This window comes from Prosopis cineraria, unplaced genomic scaffold (assembly GCF_029017545.1).
Source record: "Prosopis cineraria cultivar Desert tree isolate PC_DT_omini unplaced genomic scaffold, ASM2901754v1 PC1595, whole genome shotgun sequence".
NCBI lineage: Eukaryota > Viridiplantae > Streptophyta > Magnoliopsida > Fabales > Fabaceae > Prosopis > Prosopis cineraria.
Genome location: NW_026556920.1, coordinates 15,065 through 29,878, shown reverse-complemented (window position 1 = coordinate 29,878; position 14,814 = coordinate 15,065). Strand labels below are relative to the sequence as shown.

Sequence of the window (14,814 nt, the reverse complement as noted above, 5' to 3'; positions counted from 1 at the left end):
CCGGCAATTGAACTTCATATCATACATGAACTGTCTTCTCTTCGCAATTCAAATATGCGTGTTTGTCGTTGTAGGCTTGTCGATGCTATATACCTTTAGTATATAGAATTAATGGATGCGAATGATGTGATGATGAGTTTCCGCCAGTTGTATCTCTATGTAGGGACTGATAGAAAGCTCTCCATCCCTTGTTGGGGTCGCCAATGCTGCTGATTTGATACAACGAAGACAGCGTTCTGAATTTCTATGTAAGTTTTGTTTAGTTTAGATGACATTTTCATGCGAGTCATGCCAAAGTCAATTGATCTCTATTATCTGCCGAGTTCTAACTTTTTATTATCACAGCTGATATCAAGGGAACACTTTATACGGTTATAAAGGTTTGTAATGCTGACCGGTTTTCCTCACGGTTAAAATGGCTTGTATACAAATTAGAGATCATATATCATAATCCTTATGTTTGTGGTTTTTCCACATGATTGAACTACAAATATATCTGAACTGATTTCAGGGAAATCCTTATATTATTCCATCCTTGCTAACATTGGCTTTGAATGATGCTATGACTTATGATAAGGTGAGAAGCGAGTGTGTGTGTGTGTATAGTCTCATCCATCTTTCAAAGCAAATACTGATTGGAAACTGATTAAGTCTGTAGGCAACAAAAACAGGTGGCCCAAACGGATCAATACGGTTCAGGTATTCCTTTTCCCTTGGGCAGTAACTTCAATGAGTATGGAACTAAAGCATAGGAATTTAAATCTTCGATGGATACAAGACATGAGCACTTCATATACTCTATATATTAATATGGTGGAGTTTAGAATTTTGGTGTATCCTGAAGGTTATTTTGCTGCATCAAAATTATCAGAATTTTAAAAGTAATTTATGGTTATGAGGATGAGAAAAACAACTTCTAAGTCATGGATGTTATGCTAACTTGTTTTTTTAATCTATCTTGAATTTCATGTTTTATAAGTAAGCTTTTGGTTGCACTGCAAAAGTTCTCCTTTTTCTTCGTGACATTTGGTTTTTACCTTTGCTCAGTGATAACCATACTATTTTCTTTTCTTTTTTTTGTTTTTTTTTTTTTTTTTTTTTTGCCCTGCCTGAAGCCCGGAAATAAGTAGACCTGAAAATAAAGGACTTTCTGCAGCCTTGAATTTGTTAGAGGAAGCAAAAAAGGAGATAGATTCATATTCCAAGGGTGGACCCATATCCTTTGCAGATCTGATCCAGTATGCAGGTTATATATTTTAATATCGTCAAGCTGAAACTCAAAAGTTATGAACGACACACAGTACACATGACAATGGGGTTTTATCTGTATTTTGACTCGTGATTTTGATTCTGTTGGATAAGGAAGGTTATATATATTGTGTTCGATGGTTAATGTTCTATTCCCTGAAAATATTGACTTAATCTTTTGTAGCGCAAAGTGCTGTCAAGGGTACATTTTTAGCATCTGCCATTCGCAAGTGTGGTGGAAATGAAGAGAAGGGAAACTTGTTGTACAATGCTTATGGATCAAACGGGCAGGTATATATCCTTTTGATCTACTCTGCTTTCAAACTTTTCAAGGTTTAGGGGGTCTTCCTCTTATTTTTTAAGATGGTGTGCAAGAACGCATCTCTTCTGAATTTTGGGGTAAAGATATCTTGGTTTATGACCAGTTTCACAAACTGAAGTTTTGGCAATAGACTACTGAAAGATCTGTTGTCAGAGCATGTGATGCGTGCAATTCTTATTGTTGAGCATGTAATATGTAGTCTCTCCTCAATAATCTTAAAGTTTACAACTCAAGCTTCCATCGAATTGCACATGTAATGCATGCAATTCTTAATGTTGAATCAGTGGGGCTTGTTCGATAAGCAGTTTGGTAGGGCGGATGCTCAAGATCCGGATCCAGAGGGTAGAGTTCCCCTGTGGGAGAAAGCTAGTGTCAAGGAAATGAAAGACAAGTTTTCTGCTGTAGGCTTTGGACCTCGTCAGGTACTTCATTTGACCACTATTTATATCGTGTGCTAACTCCCAAATGGAACATAGGAAGGCATTGACGGTCAACAATGTCATGCATGCCTTGAGAACAATGACTTCCAGGTTTTTTTTTTTGGGCCAATACCTTCACGGTTTTTATCATTATCATGCGAAGTACAGCTTAGCCTGCCATGTGGAATATTTTGTTCTGGCCTTGAAATGAGAGAAGTAAATCCTAACACGTTTTTTTCAAGGAAATTCTTCAATGAGAACCCCCAAGTTTTTTCAACCATAGAGATGCTAGTAAGGGTAAAATGTTACGAGATGAACATACCTTAAAAAGCAATATCATAATAGCCTTAAGTGTTTGAAATCAGTGACGTAAAAGTGAGGAAAAGAGTCCATTGATTTTCATCCTTCACTGGACATGCTAACGTTTACGCACTTAATTCACTACCCTCAGTTGCTTAACACATACAGTTTGCAATAGCCATCTTAATCTTTGGGATGAGGTATATGACAGAGTTTCTCTTTTCCTTTTGGCTGGCTTCTTAGATTGGCTACTTCATAGATCCATCGGCTTTTTTCCTCTCACAGCACCCTTTTATAGAAGTTTTTGACTTGACCAAAAAAAAAAAAGTTTTTGAAATGGCAAAAGTAGAGTCGAGAAAGAAAAGAATGACTATGAAAAACAATGAAAAGGAAGGCTTCATTCATTTATTCAACGCTACATGGACAGTGTATATAGTACTTACTGACTCCTTATTGCTGTGTGTTGACCAGCTTGCTGTTATGTCTGCTTTCTTGGGTCCTGATCAGATGGTAACAGAGACCTTACTGGCCACTGACCCGGATGTTGCTCCATGGGTCCAAAAATATCAACGGAGCCGAGAAACTGTGTCTCAGACAGACTATGAGGTAACTCTCTCTATCTATCTCTATATATACACATTTTTTTTTAAGGGAAGAAGAGGGGTTTATGGTAACGAGTTATTATCCCAACCCTCCTATTTGGTTGTCACAATCACTATTGGCACCGTTATTTATGAATGATCACCACTGGACGGCAGGGCAAAAAAAAGTAATTATCTGCGATATATTATGCTTACATGCATTAATGGTACCTATAGAATTCTTTATCGACGTCATTGTTTGGCTTGGGAATCGACTCTTGTTCCTTTCTATTTTTGCTTGTCAGGTTGATCTCATAACTACTCTCACAAAATTGAGCACCTTAGGCCAAAGTATTAATTATGAGGCATATACATATCCCGTCAAGAAGATCGATGTTACCAAACTCAAACTGTAGAAGGTGCGGATAGAAGCTGAAGCAGCAGTCGATTGGATCTTTCCTTCCTCCTTTACCCCCTCCCTGCAATTTCAAAGTTTTGAGACTTCTGCTTTTGGTCAAGTGACAGTTTCAGAATGTAATTGCTTGTCCAGATGTATCAAAGGAAAGCACTTTGATAATTGAACAGAGTTTCAATTATATGGTACACTGATTTGACGAACAGTTTGATAGGAATTGACTTACTCGGAGACATGTTTCATCATAGTAAGTAGCAAAGAATTGTGTACATGGATGGCATCTGACCCTGCGAAAGTGCTTCAAAAAGCAACGATGACATCTTACTGCCCACATCATCAAGTTGCAATCCTCAAATCCACTTTCCAAAAAATTTAGAAATATTTGGTTCTGGTTAATGCTTGGATATTTTTAGCAAGGGCCTTCTAATTCGCTTACTTAAAGTGCAAAAAGAAACATCAAGGTCTCATGTATTTCGCAGTACCACTTGTCCAATGTAATTGACCATTAGTATGTTGAGAATTAACCGACTCATTGAAATGTGCATTCTCTTGCCATCCTAACTTTTTTCAAGCCACACCTTCTGACAACCCCCATGCATTTCTCCTCCTCGGTCCAGCCATCACACCCATTTTAAGGGTTTCTCACGATTGAAAACCCACCATCCAACATAACGTATTCCAGGGTTTATTTTTCGGGTTACTTGGTACAGAAATCAAAAGGAGAAAATCTGCGAAGGCATTGGAATTTGGAGATTATTCAAAACAGGAAATCGATCCTTTATAAGCAATGAAAGCATCCGTATTCGAACTCAAGGTACTTCAAATATATAGTCAAAATTTCTTATTGATCGAGTGTATAACATTCAGCATGCCCCGTGGGGTCGAGAGTTTTTATATCTCAGCAGAATTTTTTATGTGGAGCCGAACAGCAATTTGAATGTGACAGTAGCACTAGCAGGTAACTTGTGTAGATAATTTCAGGGAAGAAACATCCTACAGAGGACCAGGGAATGTTCCGTTCTCCCTTTGCTCATTCCATCTGTCAATCTGATGAACAGATACACAAAGGCAAATATTAGCCAGCAGTTTCAATTTTAAATTAGTGGTAGCAAAGAAAACACATGAGATGAAGATATTCAAGCTTTTGCAGGATGGGCAAGATAAGTCAATGGTGAACAATTTATGTGTATAATCTAATAGCCCACTCTAGGGCAATGTTGTCAATATAGGCGACCAGAATGTAACCTTATATCCTAAGATTTCAGGGTTGAGCTGGGAAGTCGAGGGAAGAAAGGGAAAAAATGCAGACTGAGCTCCAAAGAGATGTAGGTTTTGCGTGAAGGAGCTCTGTCAATGGAGTTAACGGAGTCACTTATAGGAAGAAAAAACCGCCCTTTGTGTGTGTGTGTGTGTTTTTTTTTTTTTTTGGGGGGGGGGGGGGCGCTGCATAACATCGAAATTTCAGGAGGGTCCAAGTCACTTTTTGGAGTCTAGGGTGTTAGTTGCAGTCTTGCACATGTTATATGCACTTTAGCCAGAAAAAACTACAAACTAGTTACGACTATTTTAGTATTTTTGCTGAGCAACACTAAAATTACAAGCAAACATTTTTTTCAACTAAATCACGCTAACCTTCACAGAGGTAATACTAGATTACACTTGATACCCTCGTGTTTCAAAAATTACAGTAGGTTTCCTTAAGATTTGACGTATATTGCTAGGCTTTTGTGAAGCAACTCTGGATGAAGGATAGACACATATAATATATATATCAAGGAGAAGATCTTCATACAACTTGTCCAGTTAATCAAGTGAAGCTCCTGTACCTCACAAGGAACAGCCTAGTTTCCAGGTACAAGTCACAAACAAATCAGCGTAGTCAAAGGCACTCACTGAGGTGCTAAACAGGTCCAGCACCTCATTCATCAAGAGAGGGGCTGCCTTCACTGAGGAGCCAAAAGGAAAGTGCCTGTGGCATCTTTTCCCTGGTGAAAGGCTTGCACCTCAGGCAACTTACTCAGGTGAAGCAATCAGCCTACAAGTCAAATTCAAAAACCACAAAACAGAAGTCCATTCCAACCATTTATATATAAGGGAATAATAGGGTAAGATTGTACCTCTTACTGTCTCACATTCAAATATTATTTGGGCTATTAGTTTTAAGGGCTTTGTAGACATTCACAATACACACACACACACACAAAGCATCAGAAACCACCACACTGTCAACCAGCTTCCTTTTACAATATTAAATCCTACACAAGAACATTCATTTAGTGGAACAAGTAAACCACAGCTTGATATACAGAAACTACACGAGTTAGGGTTTGGGTTGAACTCTAATACTAATATTCATGATCACGCCCACAGCTACTATTAAAGCCTATAAACTCTAATGCATTCCGCCTTTTCAAGAATCCATTGTCAAATGTTATTTCAAATCACATTTGTCCCTTTTTCTTTATATGCATATTTTTTGTTATTTTAGCACCTTGACTTACTTCAGCGTGCACTTTCATAAGTCATTTTAAGGGCAATTTTTGCTTTTTGACTACCTTGACACAAATAATTTTGTCATAACAGCCAAAGGACAGGATGCTGGATAACATATTGAACATGATATAGAGCAGGGTTGACAAAGAGTCTAAGAATATGAGGATCCAGAGTATTGTGTAACTATCCTCAAGATCCCCCCTCCAATATTATAAAGATACCAGACATAGAATCATAAAACAAGATATGTATGTAGGCAAAGCACTGAAACAGATGAACAGATTCTAATGCTGCCTATTAGAAATAGTAGACAATTAACCATGTTGAATGCTGGTGGAACTACATACCCATTCCCCAGGGCAAAGAGACCGGTAATATTTTGCAAACTTGTCACATTCTGGGGCACCTTCCCCTTTTGCAGCTATGCATCTACAAAGGCATCACAACGTTGTAAAAAATGTGAGGAGTTATTCAGAAAGTGTAAAAAAGAAGCTTAATGAAAACAAAAGGCAACAGACTATAGCTCACCGGTGATACTCAACATATCGAGTAAAGCAATGCCTTGTTTGATTTGTAGTTGGGAAGCGGAAATCAGCTGGAGCAGTCTCAAGCTGTAATCAACAGCACAAATGTGAATAACCAAAACCAAAAGGAAATCAAGAGCATTCTCACTATGAAATTAGGTTGCTCTTCTTGAGAGGAATCGCATTAGGCTGAATAAAGCAACCTTAATTTCTGGGGTTTCTTCTGCTGCTTCTGGTTCATCTGTCTTTTCACTGCTTTGCTCTGTAGTTGCATTGATGCTTCCTTCAGAAGAATCAGAGTCCAGCTCAGCGCTTTCTTCAGCAGCTGGAGCAAGTTCAATGCTTTCCTCATTAACTAAAGAGGCAGCTGCAGTGGCTGCTTCCACAGTCTTCTCAGCAACAGCTTCTTGAGAAGCCATCTCCTTGGGGACTTCAACTTCTTTGACTTCCAAGGGTTTTGTGCTTGTCTCTGTTTTCTCCTCTTTTTCTTTCACAAAATATTGCTGCAAATCAAAGAGGGAAGAAGATGTTTAGTGTAAGCAAATGTGTCATGACAAGAGTAGACCAATCACCCAGTGTCAAAGAAAGAAACAAAACATTCAAAATGATTGACTTTCAGCTGATGATTGAGAGCATTCGATGTTTCCACCAGTTGCTACGATGTCGGAAAGATAGAAACAAGTTATGCATAAAATGTATATATATATATTCAACCAGAACTTACATTTCAATGTATTTAATATTTCCAGACCTATTGTTGGGTCAAAAATCCATGAGATGAGTCTCATGCAGCATATATGGTGCATTTAGGATATGACCAAGCAATCAATTATGAAGACAGAGTGAGCCATAAAGTCTACTACTAAGACACTAAGCATGAGAAAAAATTTCAAATCCCACATGCGAATTTATTTAAAGAAACGTATCATTTTGCCAATCTTATTAGTCAAAGAACAGGTATGCATAAGGCAGGTTAGAATACAATTAACAATTAAACCTGGCACACATCTCTGGGATAACATCGATAGGCCATTATAGAGGCTTGAATTTATGCACATGGTGCAGATCTCGCATATAATTCTGGAAGGCAGCCTGATTTTATTCTTAATTATTAAGCGACTACGCCCGATCAGCGAAAGACAAATGCGCCAAGTAAAAAAGGTCCTTGCTTTCATTTTGAGCATTATAAACATATATAATCGTGCTAATGAATATAAGATTCTCTAGGGGGATGTCGTTAGTTATTTCAAGAGACAACAGTACAAAGTAGAATAATTGACTTAAGTACAAAATAAACTAACCAACTCCAGACCAAGGACTCTGAATTGCTACGAGATTAAATCAAGGTTCGATTTTTTTCTTCAAATGAGTGAAACTTGGAAAGGGGATCGATGAAACAGCATCTATAGAAATCATTCCGCAGGAAACTCCCACACAAACCCTCGCTGATCCGCCAGAATCAAACTTCGTCAGATGAAAACGATCGCCAATATGACATTTGGAAGGTGCAATCAACATTAAACACATAATTGACAGCCAGAAATTCAATAAGAGTAAACTAAACAATACATATTGATGGTTGAATTAAGGAAATGGAAGAGTACCTCGGCAAGAGAAGAGGATTTTTCTGCCGTAGCTTCCGCCATTGATGAAGGAGGGACGACCCGCAGTAAAGAGGTAAGGGAGGAGGCGGCCAAAACAAAGAGGAGTGGAAGACGCGGGTAGATTAGAGAATCAATTTTCGGACCGGACTGGGGTTAGGGAGTTGAGGTCAAAGGTCAAAAATTTACCCAGCTACTGCCTCGGTCGAGAGCGGCGCGTATGGAGCCCGCGTTGCCATTGTAACACCCGAAACATCGAGACTACGCCAGACCGAGCTCCATGACCCGATCCCGAATCCGGATCCACCATCTTCCATCTCCCCACGCACAAAGGTTGAGGGCTGCCCTTTTTGTTTAAGGTCCAGTAAAAAAACCTCTGACCCAATTGCAGTCGAGCTTGGCGATCCTTGACCAGAAGTTTTCTAGATGACATGGACAAGGATCAGGTGCTGGGCTCATAGTGATAATTAAACATGGTATAACCAACAGGAGTTAGTTCGAGTGACAAGTGATTCCACTCCGTTAAGATAACGGATGGGTAACCTAAAAAACAAACATGGTATACTTGGCTCAGAACCCTTGAACACAAGCAATTGCTTACAAATTAAGAGTGCCCAATTAGCGCCACGCAAGGTGTAGATATAGTAATTGTTAACAGTAAGCTACAACATATGAAGCTTCAAAACTTGAAGCAGCAAATATCATTGCGATGGTATTTGGATCCTCGAATATAATTGAATAATCTAAATTTAAAGTATTTGATTTATGATTTTGAGTATGGTTAAAAACAAGTTATAATTTGCACTACTCCAATTTCCTATTATAAGGTACCTTCTCAAGGAACTTTTTTATCCTCAATATAAGAAAATACTTGATGGGATATTAATTATATTTTCTAATATTACCTCTAATTAAATTCATTAATTATAAGAAAGAATGTAACACAAATTTAATTTTTTTCATTTAAACATAGGTAAAATTTGAAGTTTATATTTGAGGGCAAAAAGGCAAACTCATGAAATCATTGTTTAGGAGCATTTAATACCCTAAAGTAAAAAAAAAATGATAGGAATACTTATAACATTACTTCATTAGTGAAACAATGACCAATCACTTAGACTCTGATTGTTTAGCTATCATCTAAGCAAAAATTAATCATTTTTTGCTAGTGTAGATTGAAAAGTATTAGACAAAAGGGCAAAAATACTTATGAAATTATCGACTAAGAGCATCTAGTAAGCCAAATTGAGAAAAAAAGCAAGAATATTTATAACATTACTTTAGTAGATATAACAATAACTAATCCGTCAGAAGTTTCTTTGAGGAGACTTTGCCAGAGAAATGTTTGAAATCTCTGTCAAGGGCATCATCAAATTGATCAAATGCCTTCTCTGCTTCTTGAATCAATTTCATCATTTTCAAGTTCAGAGTCTCAAATGGCGATATCGACACCATGATTGGAACATTGGTGGGTAGAGTTGTAGTGTTGAAAGTCAATTGAGGATTTTGAACCTCACCATGGATGAAATCGCTTAAGGCGGTGCTAATATTCTTAAGGTAGGTAGCAAATAAGGTATGTACAACCACAAGGGCATCATGAGTAGAGATGGCCTCCTTTATGAAGTGCTTGCATTCTTTGCAGCAAGCCATATCATCTTTGTTCTTAATCTTTGATTGTGTATAACTCGTTTCACTATGTTGAATATTAGGTTTTACAAACAAGAAAAATAAGAGAAGAGGTAGGGAGAGGGTAAGATATATGGCGATGGAAAGAAATTGTGTGGCATAAATTGCCCATTACTTTTCCAAGTAGAGAAGTAATAAGTGTCAGGTAATTTTAAAAAGTTGGTCACTGTTGTACCTACTAAAGTAACATTATGAGTGCTCATATACTTTTTCTCACTTTAAATTACTAGATGCTCTTGCTAGACAATTTCATGAGTATTTTTAAGCCTTTGCTTAAAACTCTTTTAGTCTACCTTAGTAAAAAAAAAAGGTCAATTTTTGCTTAGGTGTTAATTAAACCTCAATATTTAAGGGATTTAATAGATTGGTCATTGTTGCCCTTACTAAAGTAATGTTATGAATATTTTTGCCTTTTTTCTCACTTTAAGCTACAGGATCCTTTTGGTCGATGATTTTGTGGATATTTTTACCTCTTTGCCTTTCATTTTATTTTTATATAACGTTAATGGTTTAATCACCTCTACTTGATTTTAATGAGGTGGTTATAAGTACCTTGTAATAAGAACAGGATGAAGTAAATATTTAATTTATTTTTTTATAGGTTAAAAGCAAAATTTGCCTCATTACTTTTTTGTCGAGAGAACCTAGTATCCTTAACTTTTTGTTAGAGTAATGTAGCCCTCCTTATTTCAAAATCAGAGTAATGTCTCCTTACCATTAATCTTGAAGGGTGTTGATCGTTAAATAGCTATATATGAATGATGGAGAGTTTTTTTAAAATAGGATTCCATATGTATCGCCACATATCCTTAAAGGCACTGAGTTATGAGCCTGATATGAGTTCACGGCTCATATGATGACGACAAGGTGTATAGCCATAGAAAGATGCCATTAAGGTAACAACACACAATGTAATAGATGATAGAGGTTAGAGGTTTGGAGAACAAGCTTGAGGAACATGATGAAATAGAGAGTGGATTAAAGAGATAAAGAAAGATTGAGAATTACAAGACTAAAGTAAAAGTAGAGTGAAAGAAAAAGCTATGCAAACAATTAAAGAGAGGAGATGTGGAGTCTAGACCCACTATTCATTCAAGCTATGCAAATAATTAAAAACCATAAGTAAAAGTAAAGCGAAAGAAAAAGCTATGAGTTTTAAAGGCAGCAGACAAATTTGAGAAAGCTTACCATAAATAGGATTTCAACTATGTTAGCGATAGTATTTCCAAGTTTGGTGTCAGCAAGGTTCAATTCGATCCCTCCTTTAAGTAAGTTTTAAATCAAGTTGGGCAAGAATCATTTGCCCACAGATTGTCAAATCAAACGCCATCAAAATCCCATTTAGCTCTAATATGATTGCTCAAACATGAGTTTTGATTCTGCTTGCTCTTTTTATAGATTATGTGAGTGTTTATATATTCCTATTTGGCTCAAATCTAAAAGTTGAAGTATCTATAGTTTGGTCATATCTTTGAGAATCAATTAATAACTTTATAACTTTACCTACTTCAAACAACCTTGCCTAAAACTCTAGCATTTGATGTCACACCCTTACTAGTGTGGATGTTAGCTTTATCCTAAAATGTAGTATCGTGTAATTCTTCTAAGAAACAATCTCTTTGTCTTGATACACCACCTCTTCCTTAAGGAGATTTGGTGAGAAGAGTGGCAATGATAGTGTTTGAGGGGAAGAAGAGAATAAGATCAAGAAATGAAGGAATATAGGCCAACCTGGACCATATAGGTTGGTTTATAATATCATAAGTTTCTAATCCATAACTTAATTACTAATGAATGAAAATTAGTAGATTAATTAAATTAACCATGCTTTAAGATTGTTAATTAATATTTTGAATCAATAGACAACTCTAAGAATGAGCTAGGGTGGAGATTGCATTAGATCAAGATCGGATGGCATGAGGCAAGTGAGAGAGTTCTCATTGTGCCACTGATGTACACTAGTTGCTTAAACACCCAAATTAAACTAAGAAACACCTTAATGAGTATAGCATACAACCTAGGTCGAATCTCTCATGAAGTTAATTAAAATTAAAACCTTAGTTATTTAAATTAACCAAGAACAATAACAACTTGATTGAGTTTAATTGATTAAGAAATAGAAATTAAACAAGAAAAGATTAAATGAAAACTAATTTCTTTGCTATTTTTTTCAAAGATTGGATAGATCTAGAAAATTGATTGGTTCATGATTAAAATGCAATGTTATAGTCTTCGTAGGCACATAATCTCTTATCCTTGCTCAATCTAATTAATTTTCTCTTTATCCCAATTGCTTTTAAAGTTATCCTAGTAACAATTAGGAATTAGCATTCTTAAGTTTTTTTTTAGACTAACAAGGATCCTTAATTAACCCGTAGAACAAATTATACTTAAAAATGACCAATTGATTGTAAAGTTAATTGCCAATTCCAGCCATTTTCTTAACTAAATGATATTACAAGTGTATATAGAGATGAATATATGTGATATGTGGTGATAATTATGCAAATACATTACGATTGGTCATATTTTGTGTGAAATAGGGATCTTAGGTGGTTAAATCTTATGTTTAATGTGATATTATGTGATTACTTATTGAATCACATGTATATTAGTCCATTAAACTTAGTTTAAGTTCCAAATTAAGTCAATGTATGAGTTTTGATATTTGAACACTCGGATGCCTTAAATTGGTTATAAAATTTAACTCTTTGCATCTAATGTCCTAATTTCACAATGATGTCAAATTGTGAAGAAAATTTTTTATTAACTAGATTATCAACTAAGCTTTACGTGAATACTTGAATCACTTTGATCAGACATTAAATGTAAAAATGACACATATCTGAAGTTTACCTTATAAGGCTATCATGACAGGGGCATATGCACCATGACATGTTGTGCACAAGCCACGATGCATGGCATGAAGGTTGAATTGCCTTCTCGATATCACATATCATGGCGCGTGGACCACACGCCCTAGCGTCTCTATTAGAATGTACTAAAATGATATTTTTTTTACTGTTTTGCTTTCCTTTGTTTTCCATACTCCATTTGCTTTTGAATATAAACAAATTTGAGCCCAAACTACATATTTAAAAGTTTTTTATAATTCCAAAAGTTTTTAATTATATTTCAAGTATTTAAGTGATCTAAGCCTTCCATGATTGTGGTATACTTAAGAGGATTTAATGATTTTAATTACCATTATGTGGAGTGATTGGTTGTGCTAATTTTGATGATATTAAGATAGACATTACATGGCCTATATGGTTTAGAAAAGATACAAGTTAGGTTAGGTTAGACCCATTTTCATATAGGTTAAAAAAATTTTAACCCATCCCTTAAGAACTGGTGGGTTAAATGGGCTAACCCACTAATCATTTTATTTTACTTTCCAATTTATTTTTAATAAATTTTAAAAAAATTATACCCAAATGAAGATGGTGATAAGTTCCAATATGATATTATTTCATTGTTATTTCAATTTGTATAAAATATATGAATTGAACTAGTCATTCATTTTATGATCATTAAGATTCAGCAGTAAAACATGCATGTACAGTACAACATTTTCCTATCATTGTTGTAACATCCCAATTTAAATTTTAATAGTTAATTTAGGTTAATAGAAATTTAAAAAAAAATAATATTTAGAGGTAAGAAAATTAGTAGAAAATGATTATTAAATCTAATTTAGGATATAATTCTAAATTTAAAAAAAATTTAAATTTTTTTAAAAAATAAATTTATTAAAAAAATTAATTAAAAAAATTATTAAATTATTATTATAATAAAAAAAAGGGGGGAAAAGGTATGCCAAAAAAAAAGGAAGAAGAAGAAGAAAACGAATTTGCTTTCGGCGCCGCATGAATAGTAAATATAAAATAATAATAAAAAAAAGGGGGGAGAGAGAAGAAGAAATAATAAAAAAAAAATGTGTGAGACCCACTGAATTTTTATAAAACTCACCCGTTTCCTTTCATTTCTTCAATTCCTTTCCTGCGCGCGAGCTGAGGCGGAGAGAAGTGAGTTGCCGGTGCGAAATATCTAAATTTTTAAGGTAAGAGTTTTTAATAGGATATTTAGGGTGTGATTTTAAGCTTTTCAAGACTAAGTAAGTGTTCTAAAAAATTTTTCTTAGTCATCTTTCTTCTTTGGTTTTTGATTTTGTAGTGGTAGAAAATTTAAGATCTAGAAGAGGGATGAATTTATGTTGAATAAATATGATTTTTGAGGTTGTTAGTAGTATAATAAATATTCTAGAGTATAAATTTATTGGTGATCTTTGAATTTGTGGCTTATGGATCAAATTCTAGACTAGATCTGAAAATATATGTTGATTTATTGAGGTTTAGATGATTATTTGGGATGAGAAATGAATTATTATGGCTATAGGATTATGATTCTAAGCTAGAGACTTAATTTTTAATTTTTGGGTATTTTAGGTACGAATTTATGAAATAAAAAGAAAATTTTGATAATAAAAATTAGTTTAGAAGTTGATTTTTTTAGATTATTAATGTTTATTGATAATTAAAAGAGGAGTTAAAAATTATACTTAATAGTATTAACTATAGATTTGTATTAAGATTGAGATTAGGAATTATGTTATATTTTTAATTCTATTATTAGAATTATTTTATTAGTTTCAAAAATTGAAACTAATATTTATAAATAATATGTTATTTTGTAGATTGTATTACTGGTGAAGATTGTGGTGAGAGAGAAATTTTAAGGAATAATTTATTGAAAAAGCCACAAGGTAACCATGCTTTTAATTTGTGATTAGTGTTACTTCATGTTAATTGGGTGATTATTGAGAAAATTATGAATTTTGTAATATTGTATAATTGTGCAATATTATTATAAATTTGTTTGATTATTGTGGGAGGTGTTGGGAGACTTGCTATTATTGTTGTATTTATGTGCCACGTGGTATGCCCCTATTGGAGCTCAATAGGTGGTTTGTAAGGGCTCGGGCCAATCTACCTTTGGCCCGGTAATTTAGCACCGAGTGAGGGCTACGGCTCGAGGTTAATGGAGGGATATAAGGATGGTTGTTTGTGTGTATTGTAATATTTCATATATTTGTTGGAATTATATTATTTTTAATTCTCACTTAGTAAGCACACACTTAACTGTTTGTATACACTATCATAAATTGGCTTTGGTTACTGGGACTTTTGAGTCTCATTATGTGGTTAACAATTTTCAGGAGAAGA

General features: G+C 34.9%; 2 protein-coding genes across 2 annotated transcripts; one reads left to right on the top strand and one right to left on the bottom strand.

The window, feature by feature from the left end:
- The first annotated feature begins 128 nt into the window (after nucleotides 1-128).
- Nucleotides 129-3,530, top strand: LOC129300442 (thylakoid lumenal 29 kDa protein, chloroplastic-like). Its single transcript, XM_054939019.1, has 9 exons — nucleotides 129-248; nucleotides 346-380; nucleotides 512-577; nucleotides 659-699; nucleotides 1,116-1,246; nucleotides 1,433-1,539; nucleotides 1,855-1,992; nucleotides 2,761-2,895; nucleotides 3,176-3,530. The coding sequence occupies exons 3-9, from the start codon at nucleotides 563-565 to the stop codon at nucleotides 3,284-3,286; spliced, it is 678 nt and encodes a 225-aa protein (XP_054794994.1). The 5' UTR covers nucleotides 129-248; nucleotides 346-380; nucleotides 512-562; the 3' UTR covers nucleotides 3,287-3,530.
- Nucleotides 3,531-4,038: 508 nt separating this feature from the next.
- LOC129300443 (cytochrome c oxidase subunit 6b-1-like) lies at nucleotides 4,039-8,193 on the bottom strand. Its single transcript, XM_054939020.1, has 5 exons — nucleotides 7,907-8,193; nucleotides 6,506-6,805; nucleotides 6,307-6,389; nucleotides 6,126-6,207; nucleotides 4,039-4,332 (listed from the first exon to the last, which is right to left on the bottom strand). The coding sequence occupies exons 1-5, from the start codon at nucleotides 7,946-7,948 to the stop codon at nucleotides 4,279-4,281; spliced, it is 561 nt and encodes a 186-aa protein (XP_054794995.1). The 5' UTR covers nucleotides 7,949-8,193; the 3' UTR covers nucleotides 4,039-4,278.
- Nucleotides 8,194-14,814: the final 6,621 nt, after the last annotated feature.

Excerpts from the sequence above, each read along its gene's own strand:
- LOC129300443 (XM_054939020.1), bottom strand. The coding sequence starts at position 7,948 with ATGGCGGAAGCTACGGCAGAAAAATCCTCTTCTCTTGCCGAG. Across the intron at positions 6,806-7,906 it reads AATCCTCTTCTCTTGCCGAG|CAATATTTTGTGAAAGAAAA; the intron begins GTACTCTTCCAT and ends TTTGATTTGCAG. Across the intron at positions 6,390-6,505 it reads AAGAAACCCCAGAAATTAAG|CTTGAGACTGCTCCAGCTGA; the intron begins GTTGCTTTATTC and ends TGTTGATTACAG.
- LOC129300442 (XM_054939019.1), top strand. Across the intron at positions 1,993-2,760 it reads TAGGCTTTGGACCTCGTCAG|CTTGCTGTTATGTCTGCTTT; the intron begins GTACTTCATTTG and ends TGTGTTGACCAG. Across the intron at positions 2,896-3,175 it reads TGTCTCAGACAGACTATGAG|GTTGATCTCATAACTACTCT; the intron begins GTAACTCTCTCT and ends TTTGCTTGTCAG.